We start from the raw sequence: 26,479 nt of genomic DNA, 5'->3' as shown, positions 1-26,479 counted from the left end.
GCAAAAGAAGAAGGCAAGTCAGATTCAACACCCACAGAACCCACAGAAAGGAGTCATGGCTGACCAAACGTTCCTATTCAGTGAGCTCACTGAGCACAAAAAGGCTAAGAGTCCTTAGCAAGGCATTACCAGGACTTGTACAGAATTCTACAGCAGACTAATGACATCCTTCTGCCCATCAAAATGGACCCAAGAAATCTCTGAAAGTCTGTCCAGCCTTTCAAGCTGACAGCTTGCCCATCCTAAGTGCTTCTTGATGCTGTCCTATACAACAGGAATGCTCAGGCAAGATAATACCTTGCACCAAATAATGTCATGCTAAGGACTGAAACTGCCCCTTGGTGAGATTTTATAGTTACTTTGTGGGAAATTTAAGTCAGTCAGCAATTAGGAGCGTTCAGGAGTTTTTAGTATGTTAGCACAGTATAGAAAATGTCAGAAAGCGAAATACCTGAGTGACCCTCTGCACCAAGCAGTCATCGGCGTAGGTTCCTTTGTGCATACATGGCAAGCGTTCAAACCGAGGGTCCTTGGCAATTCTGTGGGGACATAAACAGCAGCATCACAGCAATCAGACCAGAGAGTACAGTAACACAGTATGGAGGAACAAGAACACCCCTTCCTGTGATATACAGAACATTGTTCTCAAAACAAGGGCTGAAGGGATGGAGTAAATGGTAGACAAAGGTCAACTGAAATGACCTACAAAAAAAGAATGCCATTTGTCTAGTTATTATAGCTTAAGTATTTCTTAGTACTGGTTTGTTGGATTCAAAATCTGTACAATGTTAGGCCATTGTCAAACAAAATAATCTGAAACAAGTTATCTGTGGGAAAAACTAGAACTTCTGGCATCTGATCATTTGTACCATGCATAAAGGGACACTTCACCTCCTCCCTAAAGGGCAACATCAAAGCTGTTTAGGGTATGCACTCATACACTTTACAACACAGCAGGCCAAAATAAAAAGTAAAGAACAATACATCTGAGTGGAGAGCACAAATTACACTGGACTAGTTTTGTACATATCACACAATAACCTGTCTCTAGATTATCAGTACTTGGCACCTACTCATACAGGAATAACATGAAGTATGAGTGAAAGGTTCTGTAAGACTTGGGTCACTTCTTTATTCATTTCCAGAAATTCTATAATTAAAATTTTTTTTTTGTTTAGAAACAGGAAAAAGCATTACTTTAAAAGTCGTAAGAGGTTAAAAGATTTACAGATTAATATAGTGTACTCATACCTAGCATTTAATTTCTAAAACTTGAGCCATTGTACTGATCTCATAGAGCCAGAGAAATGAAACCAAGTTCAGGACCCTGCAACAACCTAACCACTGGTGCAGGAGCACCAGTCACAGTGGGCTGAAGACCTCCGTAACATCCCAGCTCTGCTAAACAGAGAAGAGGGGGAAGGAGGGCGATTGGTGTGCTGCGGTTCCCCTTCCAGTCCGCACCAGCAGTGGGCTCGGCGGGGCCACCAATCCCCACGGCCTTTCCACAGGCGCCTGCTCGCTCCCACCTACCCCCCATGCCCCGACACCCCCGCAGCGCCGCGCAGACGGCGAGGCCAAGCTGAACTGAAAAGCCGGAGTGTTTGTCATTTATTTATATTAAAGCATTAAGTTCTAGAAATAGAGAAGAACACTCTGCACCTACCTTAATGCCACACGGTACTTCTGTCCTAACTTCTCGATTTCACCCATTACGCAATCTGTGATACATGGAATACCTAAATGCAAAAAAAGCCAGTATTGAAACAAAGCAGTATTTATTCCCAGACCCCTACATACTGGCCACGTGCCATGGAAACATCATGGAACACTATAAGGTATTACTTACAGTGACAACTGATAATGTTGCGAGGTGATGAAATGTAGAGCTACTGAGTTTAACCATTTTTTAGATTTTTTAAGCTACTAGTACTCTACTTCTGCTGAGATCAGCATTTTAAAACTATTACTTGACTGAAACCAGAGACATTGTCAGGGTTACCATAGCTCCATGATTATAGCACATACTCTTTTTGCAAGATTTCTGTTATTTTCAGCCAGTGGCACAAGGCTGACAAAGCACATTATGAGCACACTGTGGCACTCCGTGGTCAGAAGAAGCTGTGAGTGGGGCAGACACTCACACTTGGCATAGAGACAGTCCATCATCGACTGCACTAGGTCCAGTTTGGCCTTGATGGAGAAGTTGATGAAGTTAGTGTCAACCAGGATGTGGTAAGGGGGGCCCAGCTGTGTATTATACTGGAAGAACAAGCAAGAGGGATGCTGGGGGCTGCCAGAAAGACAAAGAATTCAAATCAGTTAATTGCATTTAACATCACGTCCAATCCTACAACTTGCACAGAATAAAAGAGGGATAATGAGCAGAAAGACCCATCAGGCCTCCTGCTGCTTCCCAAGCACAATCCTTTGGTTTGGGGCACCACTTCTTACTCTGACAGTCAGAAACACCACCAGTTCCAGCCTGCAGCGTGGCCGGCCCTCCCGCCTTTCTTCTCTCCCTCACCAGTGCGTCGGCAGCACTTACACCTCCCGCTCTTTGATGGCACTCGGGTCCTCCTTCTTCTTCACGGGGGCTTTTGCGCGATCCTTCTCTTTACTGCAAAGAAAGACAGGCACTACTTGGATACAGCGACAAGGAAGGGCTGCCAGCGGCGGAGAGACCTGGGCCGGGACCTCCTCCCGCCTCTCCCGAGCGGGACACGAGGCCGCTCCAGGGCCCCGCGGGGGACCGGGCCCAGCCGCCGCCACACTTACAGACGCTCATCCCGGAGGCTGATCATGCGCTTCATGACCGCGTACTTCCGCACCTTCTTCTGCTTCCCCTGCAAGGACACGGACACACGGCCGCGATGAGCTCAGGGGAGACCCGGTGCCAGCCAGCCGCCCCCCGGCCCGCTCCCGGCTCACCATGCTGATCCTGCTGATCCTGTCGGTGCCGCCGCCGCCACTGCCGGTGTCCCTGCTGCGTCACTGGCCCCGCCCCGGGCGCGTCACCTCCGGCTGCCAGCGCCGAGCAGCGGCAGCGCGGGGCAGCGGCTGCGGGCTTGCGGCCGCCGTCGGAGACCACGGTAACGGCGGTACCGGCGTTTCCCTCCCCGCCGCCTCGGGCTCCGGCGTGGGGAACGGGCTCCCAGGGCGAGGGAGCTGCAGCCGCAGCACGGCCGCCCCGCCGTGACGGGCGTCCCCCTGGGTGACGGCTCCGCTGCCGGCCCGGAGCACCCGCGGTGGGCCTGATACAGCCGCGACGGGGATCGCTCCGGGAAGGCCGCGGCGGGGCCGGGCGGAGCCGGGGCTCCCGGCGAGCGGGAAGGGCCGGCTTGCATCCCGGCGGCGGCCTCCGGCTTTTCAGTTCGGCTTGGCCTCGCCGTCTGCGCGGCGCTGCGGGGGTGTCGGGGCATGGGGGGTAGGTGGGAGCGAGCAGGCGCCTGTGGAAAGGCCGTGGGGATTGGTGGCCCCGCCGAGCCCACTGCTGGTGCGGACTGGAAGGGGAACCGCAGCACACCAATCGCCCTCCTTCCCCCTCTTCTTCTCTGTTTAGCAGAGCTGGGATGTTACGGAGGTCTTCAGCCCACTCACTTGAGCTAGCTGGACTGTTTTGGTTTCTTTACGAGTTAATGTAGTGCTGGTTTTGCCACGCTCTAGCTCATGAACTTCCTAATGAAAAGCAGTGGGTTGTCATTATCGTTGGATCTTACCTGTATTTGTGACCAGAAATCTTAGCGAATGAGCATAATTTTAGCTGTACTTTTTGCAGCCATAATGGTGTCGTCTGACCCAAAATGTCTTTTCTGCACGTGAAAGGAAATGTTCTCCAAGTTCTTGGACTGGTCCGGGGCACTTGGTTTCTCGTGCCCTGTGCAGGGAAGGGAGAGAGCAAGGCCCTTCTCACGGAAGCTTCCGGGATTAGTGAGATCTTGTAGGTGTTGTTATCTTCCAAATACAACCGGTTTTATCTGGTGTGCTGGTCAGAAAAAGCAGCCAATGAAGAACCTCTAAGGAGTTTTTTCCTGAAGTGATGACCTCTGTAGAACTGTGACTGATGGTCTGTCAATGAGGAAGAGAATTAGACTGAAAGAAAAACTGTGTTTATTAGGAAAACCACAGCTGAGCTTTCTGCCTGAGTGATCATACCTAGCTTAACTGTTGGTTGAGGAAATGCAGTTGGTGGAGCTCACATGATGCTGCTTAAGTTTCCCTCTGTGGTTTGGGAATCGAAATAATTGAGGAAGAAAGGGGTGATCTATTTTCCCCACTGATGTGCAGCAGGGCATGGTGCTGAATTTTGTCCTGGCTCAGGAAGCAGAGCTGGTGTTAAGATGAGACTGGCCTGAAAGTTGCCATCTGGCTGGCTTGCTGTGTTTGAGGACAGGAGGAGCTGACAGTGCTGGTGGTGGTTCATTTGCAGTGAAAAGTCCTTAAACTTAAGCAGTTGACAGAAGTCTCTTTTTTTTGATGTTTGTTTTCTTGTTGCCACTGTTTTATAGGGCTTGTATATAAATGCATATGACAAATTCCATCCCTAGTAAGAGAATGACTGTTTTCTGTAGACACTGACCATTGATGCAGCTTTTGTCCTTGACAGCTGATATTGGATCCTGCTTAGTGCTTTTTGCGCTGACTTTTCAGTTTTCTGTGAATGTATTTTAAAGTTAGGGTCTCATGGGCATTCCTGTTTGTTGGTTTGTGCATGCTTTACTTAGTGTGAGATAATACTGTCTCTTTCCCTAGAGAGTAGTCATCTGTACATGGCATGAGACAGACGTGCCATTGGTGGTAGACATTTGTGCACATGAATAGAGAGAGATTCTGCATAGAGATGTAAATGGTTCTCTTATTTTGATTGGATGAGGTAGTATTAACCTGCAAAAAGGTTTTAAAACAAAATTAAAGGTTTGTTGTTAAGAGAAGAATGGCAATTTATCAGTGCAAATAAAATTAAGAGGCACAGCAGATTTCCTAGGAGCTCAGTACATCCGTTCTGTATGGCATGCCCCTAGCTGTAGCCACATGAACGTGTGTTACTGTGTTACAGTTCCTTTTGTATGTGTGGTTACACTTTGCTTCCTTCTGGAGCTCTGCACTGTGTTCCTCTGGCTTCAACAGCAGCAGTAACACAAACGAAATGTATTCCCATCACAACTTGCTTTCCTTGCTGACTTGACAGAAGCAATGGCACTAATGCAGTTTATTTTATGATTCCATGCTGTCTATCCTGATTATGCCAGTACGTCTCCTTGAGTCCAACCAAGGTGAAGCTTCCCAAATCCCCATTTTCCCTGCAGGTGGCAGGAGACCATCGCTTGCTCTGTCCTTGGATCAAGATTACTAAGGCCTGTTGGATAATTCAGCACTTTTTTTTCCAGCCTAGCTATGATGGCCCATTATATTGCTGCTTTTCAGAATTTGTTTCCCAGATTGTTACCCAGGAGTTCTTAGCACAGATACGGTTTTAATTCACATCTTCATTTTGTGGAGTGGCAATGTATCTTTGATACCACCTACTTGCAGCTAGGTTCTTCACTTCATTGTATTCCAGCTGCAAGAGCACCCTTAAAGCTGGTGGCAGTGAGTAAGCTAGAAGGAAGTTGACTGTGTAACAGCCACTTCATCTCTGGTGACCACCTGAGTTGGTGTCTTGTTTACCACATCATGTAGGGATAATAAAATGTCAGGTTGCTGTGCTGATTAATTAATATACCTGAGATAACTGATTCCCTTTGTCCATCGAGTTCAGAAATTGTGCAAACCAGATCAAGAGATTCAGGTTCCAATTTACTTTAAAAGCCCTGTAGTTTAAATGATGGATCTTTCATTTTATGCTTGAGAGAGAAGCTCTGTGGCCTGTGGTGTACCTCACAGAACGGAAGGAGTTGTGGAGTGAAGCAGAAATAGTTTGAGTAGATGAACCCACAGAGACATCTTTGTGGGTTTTTTGTGACATGAAGAGGTTCTGGAAGATGCTGGAGGGAGACCTTGTGGATTCCTAAATATTGATAAGTTCCTGTGAAATTCCCCAGCTGTGTGGGGAGTAACCACACACCTTCCACAGCCAGGCCAAGCTGGAGCAGAGTTTCAACCAGTCATTTGTAACACATCTTGGATATGTACTGTGAAATAACTAAAATACCAAGGAAATTGCCAGGTCTGTGGTCCTTAACACACAGAGATTTGTGAGTTTAGAAACCTGATGCTTTACCTAGGAGGAGAATGAGAACTTATGCCCTGGGGACTGCAACACTGTTGCAGTGAGGAAAATAGAGAAGGAGGAAAATAGATGAGTGGGTGGGACTTTCCTTGAGATGTGGGTGAGGAAAAGACAGTGAGTCTGGCTGTTTTCTGCAGTGCAGCCAAAAAGCTCCGCACAGGCTTACCGGTTGATTTTCATGTGCATTAGAAAGGTTAATAGAAGTGTGTAAAGGCAGCCAGATCTGTATGATTATTGTAATGGAGGGAAATAAGAGCCATCTGAAGAGGAAGGCAGAGGAGGAAAGACTAAGGACCAAGTGACAGCTGAACTGGCAGCTTGGCAGGTGGGAGGAGCACATCACATCCCCAGAAGAGGTGACTATCTTAACAGACAGCTGCCTTGGTGAGCCTGACTCTGTTCTTTTCATTCTCACTCCTTTTATGTAATCTGTGCTCTGAATGAGTAGATACCGATTTTGTAGGCTCTGTGGTGTTTCTTCTGGCATGTGTCCTGGTTTTTGTGGGCTGCGTCAATCCTTGCTGTTAAATTTTAATTTTTTTTATCTCAATCCTGACAGTAAACTGTAATATAGTGGATAGTGCTGCTGAAACTGAAATCCCTTATGAAGATCTCAGTTTCCTGAATACCTAAAACAACAGTACCAAACCCAAAATCTAGTTTGCTTTGTGGTCCAAGAATTGTGAAAAACTTTTTTTCTTTTTTTTTTTTTTTTGAGGCTTGACTATAAATAGCCCTTTAAATCTGGGCAAAATCGGTTTGAGAACAGAATATAGCATTTTGTTGGGTATGAGGACTTGAAGGGCTGCCTGATCATAGAATGGTTTGGCTTGGAAGGGACCTTAAATGCCATCTAATTCCAACTCCCCTGACATGGGCAGGGATGCCTTCCACTAGAACAGGTTGTTCAAAGCCCCATGCAACTTGGTTGTGAACACTTCCAAGGATGGGGCAGCCACAACTTCTCTGGGCAACCTGATCTGGTTCCTCACTACTCTTATTTCTTCCTTATATCTAATCTAAACCTACCCTCTTTCAATTTGAAGTCCTTCTTTTTGTCCTATTACTACAAGCCCTTGTAACAAATCCCCCTGATCTTCTAGTATAGTCTTCATTCTCTCAGTCCCTGCCTTTGTCTTCTGTGACTTGGTTGGTGTGGCTGGAGCACTCACTGGTGAAGACTGAGGGGGAAAAAGTTGTTGAGTACCTCAGCCTTCTCTTTGTCCCGGGTAACCAGGTCTCCTGTTTCCTTCTGGAGAGGGTGCATGTTTTTCCTAGTCTTTCTTTATCACCAATGTACCTATTGAAAGTTTTCATGGCACCCTTGATATCCCTGGCAAGGTTTAGTTCTGTCAGGGCTTTAGCTTTTCTAACCTGATCCCTGGCTGCTGAGACAATCTCTCTGTATTCCTCCTAGGCTATCAGTTCATGCTTCCATCCTTAATACTCCTTTACAAACAGCATGCAGGTTCTTAGCTGCTCTGTGAAACCTATGGAGGCAAGGATGTGTTTTGTTCCATCTTGAACGTGCTAGTTTCAGGGGGTTGTATAACGAAATGAGATTGTGACAGATAGAGGTTGAGGATATGATGAAGCCTTGCACCTCATCAACAGTGATACTTTTATAGCACCTCTCATGGACTTGATGTCTAGTGATGCTCTTGAATCTTGCATCTCTCATGTGTTTCTGCTTGCTAGATTTATCCATAATGGAGAGATCTAACGTTTTTCTCTCCTTTTTTTTACTTTTCCAGGAAAGCTAGCTAACTGCAGGCTAAAGGAAACAGCACTGCAGGACAACCCTTTTCCCACAAAGAGGAAGAAACTGCTGTGCTCAAGTCCTTGTCTTTCAGCAGTGATTCTGTGATGCAAGTTCCAAGAATTACTCTTTCTGTGATGATCTTCTATATGGCCTCTTCTTGCTGATGTTTGTCCCAGATTGGGGCACAAAGTGGAAGGATGCTGAAGAATGGGTGCCTTCTTTTTGGCTTTTAGAACATGGGCACTTGTGTAAAGGTATGTGATTGCTCTTTGGTTGGAGGGGTGGACTATGTGCTGAGGCCAGCAAAGTGGATTTGCTGGGCTGGAAAGTCATGGCTATTGTTGGGGGGAAATACCTTGTTTAAGCTTTCTGCATGCTGATGTCCGTTACTGCTGCTGTCGAGATGACTGATGAATAACTCCCCTTTTGTGTTTGTTTAAAAAAAAAAAAGGCAGCTTGAATGCACAATGTAGCTTCTCACTAACTGAATGGTGACATGGTGAGCTATATTGTATGCATTACTGTATGCCAAATCCTTTGTCGAATTGTCACACGTGTTCCTTGCTGCTGCTCTTGTTCCATCTGTCAGCTATGTCTTATCAACCAAACAGCATGTTGTTTTTCTGGGTGTGGTATTTTTACTACATGTTTGTTTAGCAGTCCCCTCAGTGAAAACTTGAGTCTAGACTGGTGTCTCTAAAAATTGCTCTAAACTTAATGGTGTACAGACAGAAGGTTTTAGCTTTTGTGTTGATCAGTAAGAGTTTCAGCATAGATGCTCCACTCCACAGAATTGAGTAGGAAAATGCAAATGGACTCTTTTCCAGTTGCATTCGTATGTTCTGTAGTAGACTTACAGGGCAAAAATAGATTGAATCTGCCCTAGAAGGGTTTTGTTTGTTCTGAACAAATGGGGATGGTCTTGTCTGCAACTTTTATTCCATAGCTTTTTCTTCTAAGGTTGTTGGTTAAGGGTCAACTTTTGTCCATTTTGGTGGTGGCTCTGTAATGTGCTTTCGTATCAGACTAGAAGTTAACTTTGTGACTTGCAAGTAGGTGTGACAGTTTGGATGAGTGGCTTTGGCCACTGTTGTTGAAGTTGGTGATCCTGCAAAAAGTATCTCCTTCCTGCAGTACCCAGAGCCTGCTCTCACTGTTTTCAGAGGGATGATATGTTGTCCTTCTTATCGATCCCTGAATCTGAATGGGAATCTGTGACGAAGGGAGAACTGTTAATTGTAGCATGTTGTGCTGTTCACATATTTCAATCTTATGGAATAATGCTTTAGGAATGTCCTTGGAGAAGAAGACAGATGATCAATAGGCATTTTTTCTGAGGAATCATAGATTAAATTTAGGCCAGTGTGTGTGAGGAAGAGTCACTGGACTGGACTTGGCCTATTCTGTGTTCTAGATGCAGCTGTGATCCTCGGCTGTCTGTCTCACCGAAGGGACCTGATGTTTTACATTATTGGTAAGTGAAGGAAAGGCTGCCACTGTATTTGTTGACCTCTCCATAGGCTTTAGAAGGGTTTCTTGAAAACCTTTGATTTAATTTTAGTTTAGAGTTTACCTAACAAACATGAAGTTACTGTTAGCCCACACTGTGCCCTCCACCTGGCAGACTTGCCTCTCGACCATTCTTCTTGTTCCTAAAGTCCTTTCATTGACCAAATTCCTGATCCATCCCCTTACTTTTTCTTTCAAGAACTAGTGGAGGGTTGTTGCCTCTGTGATGCTTCTTAATCCAGCCTTAATGTGATGTGCAGGAGCTGTGTGGTTATCTGACTGTTTCCCTTACAGGAATCTCTGTAGTTCTAACTTGCAACTTGAAGGGAATTCCATGTCTCTGTTGGGATGTCTGCAAGCCTTACCTGAGACTCTCTACCACCTTTAACTATTTCCTTTGTTTGAAGTCATTTGCAGAGTTTTAAGAGACTTGGTATTTTCTAACCTTACTTGTATCATAATACAAACCATAAATGTGCACACAATAGCATCTGCCTTAAATACCTAATTTGCATTTGAGTAGAATATCATTAATGAAAAGACATCTTGGGCTGATACAGAGGGGATTTTAGAGCCTGACTCAGCCACCTTGGCTGCTGCAACCACCCTTTGTTCTCTCCTTGCTGCAGGTGGGATCACAGTATCTGTTGTAGCTTTCTTCTTCACCATTAAGTTCCTCTTTGAGCTTGCCGCACGTATAGTCAGCTTCCTTCAGCATGAGGACCGGGAACGCCGAGGGGAGCGAACTATTTATGACTACGTGCGAGGCAACTATCTGGATCCCCGGTCCTGCAAAATCTCCTGGGATTGGAAGGACCCCTATGAGGTGGGCCATAGCATGGCCTTCCGAGTGCATGTAAGGCAATATTTTTGTTTCCATGCAGCTTTGTGGGCAGGAACAGAGGTCTGAGTTAGGGATGGGCTCTTCAAATATTTTTTTGTTGGGGCTAAGCCAGATGTAACTGAGGAGTAGGAAAGCTATCTGTGTATGCCTTCTGCTCTGTTAATGTGTTGCAAAACTCTGAAAGGGCATATTTGAGGTTTGCACTTCTTAAAAGCTAATCTCCTGTCTTCAGAATCCTCTGAAGAGCCAGAGGAGATCAGGCTTGTCCTGACTACTTCTTCCTTTACTGGGAAGTGGGTAGGCTGAGCCTTGCCTTCAACAAACCTTTTGCTTTTTTGGTGCTATCTTTTGGTTGTGCAGCTGAAGTTGAGGGTGTGGGAATGGGCATTTTACCAACCCAAGAGCTGTAAAGCTTTATGACCGCTCCCCATTACTGTAAAATGGACTGTTATTCTGTCAGACCTGGAAAAACCTGCCAAAGATTCTTGTTTCCCTCTAATCCCAAAAGGCCAAGTCTAGGGGAAATAAGATGAGTGAACACAGAGAGTTTGGAACTATGTGGAGAAAGTTTGAGCAGGTTTTGCTGGGCTTATGTGCCCATCTTTCTATCCCACCTTCCCATCCAAGAGGGTATCAAAATAAAAAGAAATGTTAATCTAGTTTGCCATGCCCGTCCCTCTTGGGAAGGTGAAGAAAACCCCTCTGCTTGATGGTGAGTGAAGAGTTCTAATTCCAGGGCAGGCAGTGAAAAAAGCTGAGGGGAAAGGGACTTGTTCTGTTCCTGCTATTTAAATTTATTTCCTTCACCTTACTGACACTCATGCAGCTCCAGCAATGTGCCCTTCCGCTTCATGCTTGTGTCCCATTTGCTTAGCCCTTTATTCATCAACAGTAGCTTTGCATTCACTAGTTTCTCCGGATGTCAGTCAAGATGCAAACGACTTCAGGCCGCACACCCTCCCTTACTTAGAAACAGGGAAGAATAGTAACTTTCTTCTGACTGCAGGCTGATTGCAGATGGCAGGCAGGCTCTGGCCAACAGGCTGCTGGCTCTTGAAGAGCCATGCATATAGAGTTTCAAGGTGTAATTCTTCCCTTGTAAGGAAGTAGTGGTTGAGGTATGTTACCTTCTGAAATTGTCCAGGAGATCACTTCTGTGATTGAGCTGCCTGTGATTTTATCTAACGTGTTGTTTTCATTATGATGCTTCTTAGCAGTAAAGGCTGGGTCAGCTCCTTAGGTCAGCATCTTCATCACACTGTTTTCTGTAACAAATTTGTAAGAGTTTTTTCAGAGCTTAGCTGTACAAATGAACAAGATCTGCTTGTTTCTCTGAAAGGGTATGGCTTTACTTTTTTCCTTTTGCTAATGGGTTTTCATGATTTCCACTTGCACTACAAGTGCAGATGGGAAATGCCTAGAGGCATGTTCTTTTCAGGGCATGCATTTGAACCCCAGCACAAAAGAGAATGGGGCTGTTCAATGCCCACTTGTCCCTGTTCGTTTTGGAGAACACAGTCTGTGTGACAGAGCTGTCTGTTAGTTATTTTTCCTTTGCTGAGCTGAGGCACTTGCCCTTCCCTAAGGCAACTTGTTTTCTCTTCCTCTGTGCACTGTATGTTTTTTGCTGACCTGGACTTCTGTGTTTCCCATGCAGTTATTCTATAAAAATGGGCAACCCTTCCCTGCTCACAGGCCTGTGGGGCTGCGAGTTCACATCTGCCATGTGGAGTTAGCAATTGATATTCCTGTAACCCAGGAAGTTCTTCAAGAGCCCAATTCCAATGTGGTGAAAGTGGCTTTCACTGTGCGCAGGGCTGGGAGATACGAGATCACTGTAAAACTCGGTGGCTTGAATGTGGCCTACAGCCCCTACTACAAGGTGTTCCAGCCAGGTAAGATCTAAGTGGCCCTGTAAGGGTTCAAAGTAGATATGGCAGTATTGGAGGCCCTTAGGTAAATGTGTTTCCAGCTAAAATAGGTAGGTGACAGGGAAGGGGTTACCCTTCACCATTTTCCTCCTGCCACGTGTAGATTCCAGCAACAGACCCGTGAGTAAAACACACTTGTGACTACCAGTGCATAACAAAACAGAAACTGCTTTACAGAATAAGTCATTAGTGCTACTTAAAATCCCTATCCACTTCTGTCATGTTCTCCATTTTGTAGTAATTTCTTCATAATCCATCTAGTAGTCAGAGAACACCTTTTGTGAAGGTATTGAGTTACTTGTATCTGAATTGGAAATACTGTCATAATTTGCCTCTTCTTTTTCTGTATACTCTATTCTTGTAAGCTTCTGGAGCAGTTGATACCTTTGATTACACACTTTTATAAAAACGTTTCCTTTTTATCCATCTAAAATTTGGTTTTTTCTACTTTTGTTTTTTTGACCCCAATTGGCACCTTTTATGTCTCATGTACATGTTGTCATCGAAAGGACCTCTATTCATTGCTTTGTGAATAGATACAAAGCTTGCTAAAATATCCCTTCAGAAAGAAGAAGCTCAGGTTTAACCCCAATAAAGTTTGTTTGGTAAGCTGCATTTGCAGGTTTTCTTAGGTGTCAGCTAGCTTATATTTTGTATGAACAGTGGGAGCAAGTTCCTGAGCAGAAAGTTAGAATGGTGGAAAAGCATTCTTTAGAGGACTAGTAACTGGGTTTGCTTTATTAGTATTAAACCTCTGATCCAAGGCACATGCTGTGCACTACACCATATACTTCAGTCCTCAGATACTTTGCTTTTTTAATATAGGGGTATAGAATGTGTTTAGATTTGATCCATTTTCAAGGGTATTGTGTCCCTAGTTGCTTTTCTTTTGCTTTTTAAAGCTTCACCTTGGAATTTAAAGCTACACCATATACTTCAGTCCTCAGATACTTTGCTTTTTTAATATAGGGGTATAGAATGTGTTTAGATTTGATCCATTTTCAAGGGTATTGTGTCCCTAGTTGCTTTTCTTTTGCTTTTTAAAGCTTCACCTTGGAATTTGTTTGACTCTAAATTATTGTTGTCTGCTTCAGGAATGGTGGTTCCCTCCAAAACCAAAATTGTCTGTCATTTCTCCACTCTGGTGCTGACCTGTGGGCAGCAGCACACTCTGCAGATAGCTCCCAGAGATGAGTATGACAATCCCACCAGCAATTCCGTGTCCCTGATAGATGAGCACAATTACAGCCTCTCCATCCATGAGGTGAGTGCAACCTCACCCCTGGCTGCTTGACTTCAGGTGAGCTGGAGAGCTCCTTTTATTAATTTGTTTTCTGTTTAGCTGGGTCCTCAAGAAGAAGAGAGTTCTGACGTGGTGTTTGAGAAGTCTGTGGTGTCCAATCGGCAGACTTGTGAGGTGTTCTTCCGACTCACCTTGCACTCTAGGGGTTGTTTCCATGCCTGCATCTCCTACCAGAACCAGCCCATAAGCAATGGTGATTTTGACATCATTGTTCTAAGTGGTGAGTCAAGACCTACTCAGTACTCATTCTCCAGGTGTTCTCTTACAATGTGCTTTGCACACTCATGTAGCAGAGCTATTTGTGGCTTCCCTGCAGGCTGGCCATGCTGAAGGAAAGCCTATTCATTTAAAAATACTAAGGTAAATTAATTTGCTTCTAACAGGGGAGATCGCTGAGGGCTGATACTCTCTGCTCCATCAGCAGACAAGAACAAGTGTTTTTCCCCTATTTCAGGAGGTTTACCTCTGAAATTAGGCAATTTTTATTGCTTGCTAGTAGTTGGCATCTGAGCCAGTCATGTATTGTGTGTTATAAGTTGTATGGATGAAGAACACTGCATGTAACCTATGTGAGGTTTGTTTTTTTTTTTAACAATGCTATAATTCCTGGTTTCTTCAGGAGTGAGCCAGACTTCAGTGTTAAGTGGCTATGCCTTCAGGCTGGTGCTCTGAGAGAGAGGTTCTGTATGCTTTGTCACTAACAGACAAACTGCTGTCTTGAAATCTTTTCATCCCACTCCTGGGTTCTCTTTATCAAAGTTTCACTTGACCAGGTTTTCCTTTGGATCCTTTTCTTTAAAGTCATAGTCACTGATTTGGTGGTGGCCTGTGCGTTCTTTTTCACTCTTGTCTCCATTAGGATTTACACCACTCTTTTATATCTATTTCCCTCAGAGAATGAAAAGAACATTGTAGAACGCAATGTGTCCACCTCAGGTGTCAGTATTTATTTTGAAGCTTACCTTTACGATGCTCCTAGTTATACGAACACTCAGTGGCAACTTCCACCGGTGCATCTGAGCTCCTCCCAGCGCCGTCCTTCTACTGCAATTGAGGATGAAGATGAAGATTCTCCTTCTGACAGCCAGACCCCCGAGAAAGTGAAGAAGCCTAAAAAAGTGTACTGCTATGTGTCACCTAAGGTAGATATAAAGTTACCACACTTGAGTGCATGTTTAAAGTATGCTGTAACTGAAGAGCTTCCTTGTACTCTATATCTTAGCTCCAGATTCAGGTGCCTCAGATTTGGTTAAAAAAAGGTTTGCTTGTGGCAAACATGGAACTTGTGACTGAGAATAATGTTAAAATGAGCCTTGGAAGTTTTAGGATGGTGTTTTAGAACTTGAAGTTTTAGGGTTGTGTTTTTAGATTTTTAGGATCTTTCTAGAACTGATCCAAAGCCTACTGGAAACTTTCTTGCTGATTGTTCTGTAGATATTCTGTTTGCCTTTCCTTTGCTTTTGTCAGGTCAGACCTGCAATTCCTATTCTCAGTATCTGATACCTGTAAATTTCAATTTAAGAGAATCTCACCTTCTCAGATTTGATGTCTCTGTTCTGTTTCTGGAATGTTTTGCTCAAAAGAAAAGGGAAAAAATGGTCAGAGAACAAAGCGTAAATTTGTAAGTAGAAGAAACAGGAGACACTGAGGATTCTCTTACTAAAAGAGTATGTTAACAGTAACTATTTTCCATTATTATTGCCTAAAAGCATTCAGAAACTAGAAAGAAAATTCCTCTAAATTTACGAATGAATTTAAATTCACTTTGTTCATCTATCTATTAAAATGTGTTCTGAAAAATGCAGTGATAAATATCAAAGTGAAAGACTAATCCAGGAATTTCTTTCCTGCCAAAGGGAGAAAGAGGACTGTGAAACAGTTATAGGATGTAGGGAGCTGCTGGAGATTTCTAAATCTGTGCTGCACATGGCTCTAAGAACTGACTTTGAGTGCTGTGTCCTTGGGAGCTCAGCATCCTTTCATCCTTGATGCATTGTTTTGGACTTCTATACTCTTTTCTATTGCATTACCTGGTAAAGCAGATCACCACAAGTGGGTACTGTTAGAAGCTCCCTTTAGGTGCCAAAGTTGTTAATGTGATTCTTAGGATTGCATAATTGTATCCCTGGGTGTCTCTCTATATAGAAATAGAAACAGTAGAAAACTGTTACTGTGCTGCTATTTCTTTTAAGGAGTTGCTGTTCATATTTGGCTTGTTTCTGGACCAGTACTGCTTGTTAGTTTTTCCAGTCATTGCAGCTAGGACAGGTTTGTGCAGGAAATGGTTTTCTTTTGTCTAAAGATGCTAAAATTTCACCTTCACTTGCTCTTCAGAAGGCAGGAGTTGCACAGTAAGTAGTTTGTTCTGGCAGAAAGACACTGAGAATAAATTTCTGCAAATCTCATGGATTTAGCTATTGCAAGTTCTTTTTAAAAGATGCTTGAAATGGTTGTGAAAATTAGGGAGTAATAGCAGTAGTCCATTGGTGTGACTTTTACCGAAACCTTTTTGTTAGTGCATTACAATCCTGTCCTGAATTCAGCTTCTCAAGTGTACTTAAGATTACTTTCCAGTTAGACTGGTGACGTTCTGCTGAACACAATAGCTTACTGCTATAAAATCTGTGTCATGCTGGCATCCCACATGCGTCATAAATGCACTCAGTGAAGTCTTGCTGAGAAGTGCTTACAGTTCTGTGGAGCTTTAAAGGTTCTCATGTATTGTGCCAAATGCTAATGCTACAGAAACCTGTTCCTGGGGTTGAAGGGAGGTCTAGCCTCATGGATGTGTCCTCTGTCTAATGTGTTTCAGGGACATGGGACAACCCTTAACAGATCTGTGACATTTAACATTTTCTTTTCCTTTTGGTTACTCAGCAATTCTCAGTGAAAGAATTTTACCTGAAGATCATTCCATGGCGCCTTTTCACCTTTAGAGTGTGTCCTGGCACAAAGGTGAGCCTCTTTCCATGTACCTGTCACTGCACCTCCATGTTGATAGCTTGTCATCCTTGTGAATCACAGTCTATTTTTTCCTTTTGGAGAGAAGAGCGGCCGCACACAGAACAACATTGTGTGGCATGAATTTCTGCTCTGGAATTCCCTCTCAGTGCCTAAGTTTTGCTAATTGTGACTAAGAGCCAGTCTTATCACTCTTTCCTGCTTTTTGTCCCAATGCTAGGCAAAAATCTTGATTCCTTTGCATATTTATTGATTATTTTCCTCATAACCTTGCTATAATGCTGTAATTGTGTCCATTGAAGCCCTTAGACTTGTGTGTGAAGTTTAAAGCAGCCTCCTAACTGGAGTCTGGATGCTAGAAATAGTTTTCCTGTTAACTACATACACATAAGTGAGCAGAGAAAGTCTTAAGAGCACAGGTGGTGTTGCTCTGTCTACTGAACATACTGTGCCTTCTGCATGATGGGTTTACCCTTTCTTGCATCTTTTTGCTGCTAGTTTTCATACCTTGGTCCTGATCCTGTGCACAAATTACTGACACTGGTGGTGGATGATGGGATCCAACCCCCTGTGGAGCTGAGCTGCAAGGAGAGGAACATCTTGGCAGCCACTTTCATTCGCTCTCTGCATAAAAACATAGGTAAAGGGACAGTGAGGTGGGTACAGTAGTCAGGAAGTTAGCGCTTGAGCCTGCTAGTTTCCCTGGGGAATAAAGATTGTCAGCACTGAATAACTTCTGATGAGAACTTTGGTTCCTGGAGTATCATGCTCTATTCCTGTTGGTGCTTCCAGTGAATGTACTTCATCACAGCAGCTGTTCCTTTTCAGCTTGGCTTCTCTGTCAGGCTCTTTGAAAGTGCACCTGTGAGTATGAATACCAGCAAGACTAATTGCAAAACTACCTTGAGAGTTCTGTCTCCAAACCTTGCTGTAGTAAATGCACTTTTGGGCTATAAAGCTGATCTGTGCAGTTAATCTTAGGAATGCTCTGTATATGTCTGAGGTGCTGACAGCTCAGGCCTCACCCAAATTGTCACTCTTCTCAGGAGGCTCTGAAACCTTCCAAGACAAAGTGAACTTCTTTCAGCGAGAGCTACGTCAGGTGCATATGAAAAGACCTCATTCGAAGGTCACACTGAAGGTCAGCCGTCACTGTCTGCTGGAGTCGGTGAGTGTCTGAGTCATTTTACTTAAGCCCAGTGCTTCCTCCATCCTTTTTATTCCGCTCAGTGCCTAGAGAAATCCAAACTGGAATGTGCTAGGGCAGCCATGCTAAAAATGGTTAGTCCCTCTGTTTCAAAGCAGATGCCAGCAGGCAGCTTGAGATGGGAAAAAGAAAAAAAAAATCAAACTAACTAGCTCCTCTGTGTTCTGGCGTGTTGTTATGTGGAACGATGTATTCCTTCCCTAGGGCAGCAAGGTCTGATCAATTTCTTAAATAGTTAAGGCAACTTCAGCTGATACATTTTTAAAGAGCTTATCACAGAGTAGATTAAGTCCTGAGAGATGTCTAGGGTAAATTAAATCGAGCTGCATCAGAGAAGGTTCACATTGAACATGGTGAGCAATTTCTTCATGGAAGAAGTTAAACATTGAAAAGGACTGCTCAGGGAGGTTGTGGAGTCACCATCCTTGGAAGTGTTCAAGAAACGCCTGGATGTAGCATTTAGTGCCATGGTCTAGTTGACAAGGTAGGGATCAGTCAAAGTTTAGAATTGATGATCCTAGAGGTCTTTTTCAGCTTGAATGATTCTGTGATTCTGTAAATGGATTCATAGCCTGTAAAAGCAGGAGGTCTTCTGATGCTGTCCCTACTTCACATTGGAACTTGAGGCCTGGAGAGAGACTGTCTACCTGGACTAGATTTGGGAGCAGAACATAGAGCTCCCGAGTCCTTATCTACTGGTTTTCTGGCACAGAGCCATTTAGCAAGATAAGATGTCAAGTCAGATGTTCCTGAGCTGCATGCATGAAACTCTTGCATCAACAGGCTACTAGTAGTGGTTTGGAGTGATGAGAAAATATTCTGTAGAGTCCTTTGGTAAAATATTCATCATTTCTGACCTGAACTGTTGTGTTTCCAAAACAGAGCTTAGTCATTCATATAATACAGTTCTTAAATTACATTCTAAATGCTGTGTATGCTGGGGAGGCAGTTATCCTGATTTATTATTTCCATGTGTATCTCACAACAGTAATGTTACAAAGATGGAAAGAATGTTTCTGAGGAAAACAGGAGTAGCTAGGATTTCCCTTGATTTACATGCAATAAATCTGTGTTTTGGAATATTTTCTGCATGTACCAGCTTGCAGTGTTTATGAGACTATGTTTCAGTTAATAGCTTGGAAAAATTACTTCATTTCTAAACAGTATTTCCATTACTAGTTTTTCCTATTATTTTGGAAATTCCTGTGCTGTCTTGAGCATTGGTGTTACAGTCTAGTAAGACAAATCCAGTGCCATAATAATAATAATAAGTATAAGCTCTAGTGACCAAGGTTGATAGGCACAATGAATGTGACCAATGTGTTTAGTCCAGAGGTGTGAGTAGCGTGATGCTCTAACCTACTTGAGGTTAAACTAAGCCAAAACTACCTGTATGACTGAAGACTGCCATGTAGCTTCTTAAATTTCTCTAATTGGAGTCCAGAATCAGGGCACAGGAAATTTTAGACACTTGGGGTATTTTGTTACTTTTTTGCATCGTGACTTGCTGTAAGTATGAACTTAGTAATTCTCTTCAAGCTATTTTGTAGTGCTCTTTGAAACATTCCTATTTTAAATCTAATTCGTGGGCTGAAAGTGCTTTACAGAAATTGCTCCTTCCCACAGGCATTTTAATACTTTAAACAATACTGTACTGCAGCCTTGAGAGTGATATTTCTGTGCTAAGACCTCACACTGGTTTTAGGATGGAGGTGTATTTTGTGTGGATAATGTTTCTCATAACAGAAAATGAGGAATTGGCTTCTGTGGCTTTGGACAAATAAGAATTAGACCGTAGGTATTTGTAATTTTCACTTTTATACTTTAGAGTGCTAGACTATTGGGGTTTTGTGTTTGCCTGTTCACATGTACAGGACTGCATATTGGTTATGGGATGCCAAGCAGTAATGGTTGCTGCTGTTTTCTTTTTCTATTTTTCAGTCTTTTAAAGCAACACGAAATTTTTCTGTTTCTGACTGGAGCAAAAACTTTGAAGTGATTTTTCAGGATGAAGAAGGTGAGTTATCCTGTGAATATATATGCAGAGGAAGCAAAAGGAATGATAGTGGAGTAGTTTTGGTCTGAAATTCTGGTTTCTTGTAGTATGTCCATCATTTTGTGGCTTTCCAGCCCACTGATTTTCTCACAGATGTTAGTGATTTATCCTGCTGGTGCTATTCTATACCGACTTCATATAGGGACCTGAAGCCTTATGTAAACCCTGCCCCTCTAGCCCTAAAAAAATCCCAAACAAATCAAAAAACCAACTAGGACTAGGTTTGGGAGAAAAACCTATAGTTCTGCAGTCCCTGTCTACTGCCACGTTGCTACAGAGCTGTTCATTGTGATGAATTCTTGCGTTGAGTAATACTGGGCAGCATGCATGAAGCTCTTGAACTGATGACCCATGGATGACCAAGATTGCTTTATTTTGTAGCTCTGGACTGGGGAGGTCCACGCAGAGAGTGGTTTGAGCTCATTTGTAAGGCATTATTTGATACCACCAATCAACTGTTTACCCGCTTTAGTGATAACAACCAGGCCTTGGTGAGTCTGTAGTTCCTGTGCTGAATGTGGCCATTGATGGTTGAACAATGCTGCTGTTAAGTGGTGTGCTACCTTACTCATGCTTTAGCTTGCCTTCATAGTCACTTCCAGTGGCTTTCTCAAAGCTTTGCTTAATGATCTTAACCCATTGAAGTCTCAAAGAACTGTCTGGATGAGCAGTAGAGGGTGGCAAGTCAGCAGAGAGGGCTGGATTTTTGGGCAAGAGGAGGTGACATCAAAGTGTTTAGAGGTTTTGTTGGGTCTAAATATTTCAGAATCCATTTCTGCTCTCATACAGCTTCTTGCCTGTGCATGTGAAACATTCATGGTCTTCCTAGGCAGGCTTAGGCATTTTATTTCTATAGCTTGGCTTTGAGGACATTACACTAAAGCTCCTTGACCAGCTTGAGAGATGTAGGAACTTGAAATGGTCCTGTATTTGCTATTTGTGCTAGTCAGTCTGATACTTGGATATTTCATTTTGCTGCTTCTTTGCAGGTGCATCCAAACCCAGGGCGTCCCACATATTTACGTCTCAAAGTATATGAATTTGCGGGCCGCCTAGTAGGAAAGTGTCTTTATGAATCATCTCTAGGCGGTGCTTACAAACAGCTGGTTCGAGCTCGCTTCACTCGGTCCTTCCTGGCTCAGATCATAGGACTTCGTATGCATTACAAGGTAGAGTTTCCCAGCCCTGTCTGAAGCCTGTGTTGGTTTGGGGAGAGTTGAATGTTGGTGTAGCAGCAGACACAGAATTCTGGCTAACAATATAAGGGGTTTTTTTTGTTATTCCCTCTATGTCCCTGCTTTCTTATTCTTTCACACAGTATTTTGAAACGGATGACCCAGAATTCTATAAATCCAAAGTGTGCTTCATACTGAACAATGATGTGAGTGAGATGGATCTGGTCTTTGCTGAAGAGAAGTATAGCAAAACAGGACAGCTGGAGAAGGTGAGGGAGGCAGTTCCTGAAGGTGGGATAGTTTAACCCCTACTGTGTGCAGCAGTGGGGACCGAGAACTCTGCTATGCCCCAGAAAATTGAGCTTACTCTGGAAAGTAACTCCTTGCTTCGTTTTTTTGTGGTTGGGAGTTCAGGTTTGGGGAATGCTGCTGGTCACACTCAGGTCAAGTGTTCTGTTTTCAGGTGGTAGAACTGGTGGCAGGAGGGGCTCAAGTACCAGTGACTAATGAAAACAAAATCCTGTACCTAAATCTGCTCGCACAGTACAGGCTGGCGAATCAGGTTAGAGAGGAGGTGGATCACTTCTTGAAAGGTAACATGCTGCCTGCTCCCTGCTCCTGTCTTCCTTTATGTCCCAGGGCATAGCACATGCTGCTCTTCTCTTCTCTTCCAGGTCTTAATGAATTAGTTCCTGAGAACCTCCTGGCTATTTTTGATGAGAATGAGCTTGAGGTAATCACTGCCTCCCTAAGCAGCTCTGCCTTTACTTCCCCTCGTCTCTGACAAATGAAGTGCTTTCTGGATCTGGGAAAGAGCCAAAATGTTTCTTCTCTAAGCACTTTAAACATCTGTAATTTGCACAGTAGCTGTTGCCTTGTTTCCTGGGCTCCTCACTTTCTGACTGCAGTCTCTTACCTTTCAGCTGCTTATGTGTGGTACTGGAGATATCAGTGTCTGTGACTTCAAGGCACATGCTGTAGTGGTAGGAGGATCTTGGCACTTCCGTGAGAAGGTAAATGAAAGGGTTTCTCCTTCCTGCTTGTTGAAACCAGTTATCCCAAATACAGCAGAAGACAGATTTCTTGGTTGGAATTTAGGTTTTCAGAAGGACAAACTGAAAAATTCAGGGGTCAGGTAGGACTGCACACCTTATGGAATAATGTTTCCCCCTAGAGAGATCCCTTCAGCCTGGCTGACTAGAGGTGATGTTTAATCAGATACCAGCAAGTAAAAATTGTCAGCAGTGGTCTCTTCAGAAAAATCCAACACAGCACTAATTAAGAACAGGTCAGCAGGGAGTCAGGAGGAGTTGGTGTGGATTACTGCTACTGAAGATATTCGTGGTGATATACTTAGATATACCAAGAGATGCTTGAAAAACATGTTTGCAGCCCACATGCAATGTTTTGAGTTCAGTGCTATGGTAAAGACTACTGATGTAGTAGCCTAAGTTTGTACCCCCTAATGGTTCTCATCCCTTTCTGCATTTCCCAGTGGGAGGGGTATGGGAATAGTAGCAGCTTTGTGTAGAAAAATAACAGGAGCTGCCAGAACACCCAAGATGAAAAGAGATAGAAACTTGTATTTTCAATTTGTAAACACTGGGATGGTCCCACTTTCCTGCAGAAGTACCAGATGATGTGAAAAGCCAAAAAAATAACATAGTGCAAGGAGGAAGTGCGTTTTCATTGCCTATGCAGGTGCTTCTAAAAATAAAATCTCTGTGGGGAGAGTAGAAGCAGAAGAAGCCTTTCTGCATTATGGGAAAGGATTGGTGGGAGACAGTAGCGTGGGACGTCTCTTAACTGATTAGAAACTATGTCATACTTGCCTCTATGTGTCACCCTGGTAAAACAAATCAATTCTAACTGTTAATAGAACACTTGCTTGTGAGGGCAATTGACTGATATTCTTGCAAGTTGCTAATATGCTTGCTTGATTTCCCTGGCTGACCTGTCTTTACCTTTCCTGGTTTGTAACAGGTCATGAGGTGGTTTTGGACTGTGGTCTCCAGTTTCACGCAGGAAGAGCTGGCCAGGCTTTTGCAGTTCACTACTGGTTCCTCCCAGCTGCCCCCAGGAGGGTTTGCTGCACTCTGTCCATCTTTCCAGATCATTGCAGCTCCAACTCACAGTACTTTGCCAACAGCTCACACTTGGCAAGTATCTCGGGGTGGTAGGACTTTATTGTGTTTTTGGGAATGACACCAACTAGTTGCGGTGGGCAAACAGTGTATGTCATGTAATATGTGTGATGCTTGTATCAATCCATCTAAAGGCAGCTGATGGGGATGGTTCCCTCTCAGACCTGATTCTGAATGGAATTTTTCTTTTGTTTTACAGTTTTAACCAGCTGTGCCTCCCTACTTATGACTCCTATGAAGAAGTGCACAAGATGCTGCAGCTAGCTATCAGTGAGGGTTGTGAGGGATTTGGCATGCTGTGATTTCCCCTTCCCAGGAGACCATCTAACCTCTTGGCTCTTTGTGGCAAGACCCAGGTTCAATCCTCTGCTTGTTCTCCTTCCCTTCACTTGGGCAGTGGAGGCAGAGCAAAGACTCCATGTAAAGGAATTTGTCATCCAGAAGATGTTGTGTGGCCTTTCTGTATCCCAAATATGTCATCAAGAGCTCATCTTTTCCCTTTTCCTTGTTCTCCCCTTGGTTCAATGTGAAACAGCAAAAGGACAGGTGCATTTGTCAAGGAGATACTGCACTTGATTTCCATGCACGCTGTACACCCATCCTTCTGTGAGAAGATGAAGTTCATAAGCAGAAGTTACACTGAGGTGCAGGAGATCTGCTGAGCTGCCTTTACTGTAGCTCTCTAGGAGGAAGATGGAAGACCAGCATGGAGCTCTGCTGGAAGCCTTGGCTCATAGGAAGTCTTAGTAACTTCCTTTATCTTGGCTTAACTCCCCCAGTGATGCTCCCTGATATCTCATCTCACTATGACTCGTGAGGAGAATAGAGTTGTCCATCCTTTCAGCACCTGATCCAGAAGGGTTTCTGGTTCTCCTTCTCCATCTTGCTCTGGATGCTGTTTTTGCCTGTGCCACAGAGAAAAAAGGGCAGTATCCACTGGAGGGAGTAACCCAAAGAGGAAAACAATCTCATCGGAGCACAAGTGCTGGCCCTGACAGTGATCCTGTACTACCTCCACCAGGGTCCAGCCACAGAAGCGCCCTTCTCCAGCAGTGGCTGGTAATTAGCCTCTGCAAATGAACTGGAAGAGGAGTTTCTCCTCCACTGAATGTTTCTGACAGTTGATGTTGCACAGGAAGCTGTTCCATGCCCTTGCCTTCTTTTCCTTTCCTCAGGAGAGAGAGTATGGGCATGAGTGTGATTCCTCAATGCTGAGCACCAATGCCTAGCCCACATTCACCTTCAGGGTATGTATGTTGTGTAGTAACAGTGACAGATCAATAAGCAGCTACAGTGCGCACTGGGCTTGCGTTCGTTGTTGGGATGATGGTACTGGGCAGAACGTGGTACCTCCGCCCCAGCATCCCACAGGATCTTGGCTTCTACCTCTACCATGCAGCAGCCCGAGGCTTCTCTTTCTCTACTGCATTTCAGGCAGAGTGTCCAGAGAGTTGCTGGTGTCTGGAGAGCAGCTAGATTTCAGCCCTTCCAATCTTCTTACCATCTTTCTTCATTTTTACTTTCCACATGTTCCATTAAGTGCTGTTTGCTTTCCAGCACAAAATGCTAGCTAGAATTTCACTTAAGTGGTCACTCAACAGCCTGCACCCACCATTGTCTGGCTCATGGGGAAAGGAGTGGGTAGACCAGAATGAGAAGTAAGCTTACAGTCTGTTGTAGTTGGCAATCCATTCAGCCCTTCCCAGGGAAATACAGGGAAGGGGAACCTGGGAATCTTGATGAGTTCTTCAGTGAAGCAAAATTCAAGACCTTTGCATTCTACAGTCCCTTAGTTCAAGTCAAAGCCTGCAGGAGTCAAAGTGGGAGAAATGTGTTGCTACTAGCTGCAATGTAAGCTTTCACTGGATTATGGAATTGCTGGATTTCTTCCAGAATGGATTCTCAGACTGGCATCCCTGAGCTAATTTTAGAAGACTGTATTGGATAAAATGTCACATCATCCTCTTCAGTCCCCTTCTGCTGTCCTCAAGCTGATCCGGTCAGACTTGAGCACAGTATGGATATTTTAAGTTTACTGTATGTGCTTTTCAAGTATAGCTTAGTTGAATTGACTGGGAATTTGTGGGAAATATTCTACATCTATAAAATGTTTTTAAGGCAGCATCTTAGTCATTCTTGGGCTGAGTGTGTTACTTCTGTACAGAAAAAAACAATAAGCCATTTTGGTGCCAAAAAGCAGTCAGCTGAACATTGAGACTACTCAGGGGGATTTCTTTGCCTTGTGAATTCATTCCCTCATTGGCACTGAGGTGCTGCGAGGCTGCCAGCTTGATAGTTGCCACTGTTGTGCTCTGACAGATCACATTAGTAGTGGCTGTTCTCCCATTTTTAGTGCAGGCTGCATTCTGCAAGGTTCTGACCTTCTCTGGGTGGAGACTACGGTACCATTTTATTTATACAGCAGGTGGCTTCCATGGTCGGTACAGTTACAGCTCCTGTGTTCACCATGCCACCGCTTCAGTGCTTTCTCCAGGGACTGAGAGGAAGTGGTGGTGCCCAGCTTAACTCCAGTTTGTTGAGAGGCATAGCTTAGTGTTTTTTCCATATTGTAGCCTCACCTGGTTGAGAATGTTTTCAGCCCTGTAGCTATGGGCCAGCTCTGACAGTGACATCTCCCTCAGGAATCTCCCTTCTTCTCTTGAGCTGGCCTTTTTTTATTCTGACATGAAGTAGCTGACCACTGAGTGGACTACTTCTGCTGGAAAGAGCTCCTAAATGCTTCTCATTTCATTGCAGCCAGCACCCAACACTTCCCAGCAGCTGTGAAGATGCCAAGGACTTTCTTCTTAATGCAAGTGCAGTCAGAAGTAGGATGGGTACTCTCAGTCAGCTAAACCCATCCCTTCTGTTTGCACAGGCCCCTAGGCTGCCCCCATGTTCCTGAGTTCCACCACAATATTTCTAAACTTGTCTCTAGCTTTACACCCTTTCCCAGTACAGTCACTTTTAATGCTGCCCTTAGTGCTGGCAATGGGGATGTGCTTTGGTCACCTGTACTGTATGTTACTTCTGGCAGAGGCTCGTTACTTTTCTTTTTTACTCCTTATTTATTGCCACTTAAGAGAAACTCTTCTGTAGAAATCGTTAGGATCCTGATACCATCTTAGACAGGTTCTATGTTTCCTGAAGCTGCTTTGAGGTGCAGGGGGCCTGGCTTCAGCCTGCACCTGCAGGCCACGTTGCATGTTTATAGAAACCAGGAGCTGTGGATGATACAGGTCAAATCCTACTTCCCTCTGGTGAATTTCCGGCAGAGTTCAGCCAAAATTTGGAAGCCTGTGGTTGTAGTAGCTGATTTTGTAAATAGTTTGTATAATAAATAAATATTTTAAAAATG

General features: G+C 44.0%; 2 protein-coding genes across 4 annotated transcripts in view; one reads left to right on the top strand and one right to left on the bottom strand.

The window, feature by feature from the left end:
• Nucleotides 1-2,981, bottom strand: part of FCF1 (FCF1 rRNA-processing protein) — an 8,126-nt gene extending 5,145 nt beyond the window's left edge. Inside the window, exons 1-6 of the mRNA XM_082284027.1 lie at nt 2,932-2,981; nt 2,779-2,846; nt 2,549-2,620; nt 2,145-2,293; nt 1,667-1,739; nt 452-539 (exon numbers count right to left, since the gene is read on the bottom strand). Of these exons, the coding sequence (XP_082140153.1) occupies nt 452-539; nt 1,667-1,739; nt 2,145-2,293; nt 2,549-2,620; nt 2,779-2,846; nt 2,932-2,934 (453 nt within the window). The 5' untranslated portion in view covers nt 2,935-2,981. The remainder of the gene's footprint in view (nt 1-451; nt 540-1,666; nt 1,740-2,144; nt 2,294-2,548; nt 2,621-2,778; nt 2,847-2,931) is intronic.
• On the top strand, nt 2,962-26,479 carry AREL1 (apoptosis resistant E3 ubiquitin protein ligase 1). 3 transcript variants are annotated; one of them, XM_082284025.1, is made up of 20 exons: nt 2,962-3,092; nt 7,984-8,245; nt 9,406-9,465; nt 10,130-10,326; nt 12,002-12,239; nt 13,370-13,539; nt 13,618-13,798; nt 14,473-14,720; nt 16,456-16,533; nt 17,038-17,179; nt 17,586-17,707; nt 19,688-19,763; nt 20,184-20,293; nt 20,792-20,971; nt 21,121-21,246; nt 21,441-21,570; nt 21,652-21,710; nt 21,901-21,990; nt 22,961-23,136; nt 23,321-26,479. In XM_082284025.1, exons 2-20 carry the CDS (start codon nt 8,155-8,157, stop codon nt 23,421-23,423), a joined length of 2,577 nt encoding a protein of 858 aa, XP_082140151.1. In that variant the 5' UTR covers nt 2,962-3,092; nt 7,984-8,154; the 3' UTR covers nt 23,424-26,479. The 3 variants fall into 3 exon arrangements, with proteins under 3 accessions (XP_082140151.1, XP_082140150.1, XP_082140152.1); XM_082284024.1 differs by having other exon boundaries at nt 10,130-10,356; XM_082284026.1 differs by lacking the exon at nt 9,406-9,465 and having other exon boundaries at nt 10,130-10,356.

Source organism: Coloeus monedula (genome assembly GCF_965178545.1).
Source record: "Coloeus monedula genome assembly, chromosome: 6".
NCBI lineage: Eukaryota > Metazoa > Chordata > Aves > Passeriformes > Corvidae > Coloeus > Coloeus monedula.
This window is presented reverse-complemented; position numbering and strand designations above follow the sequence as displayed.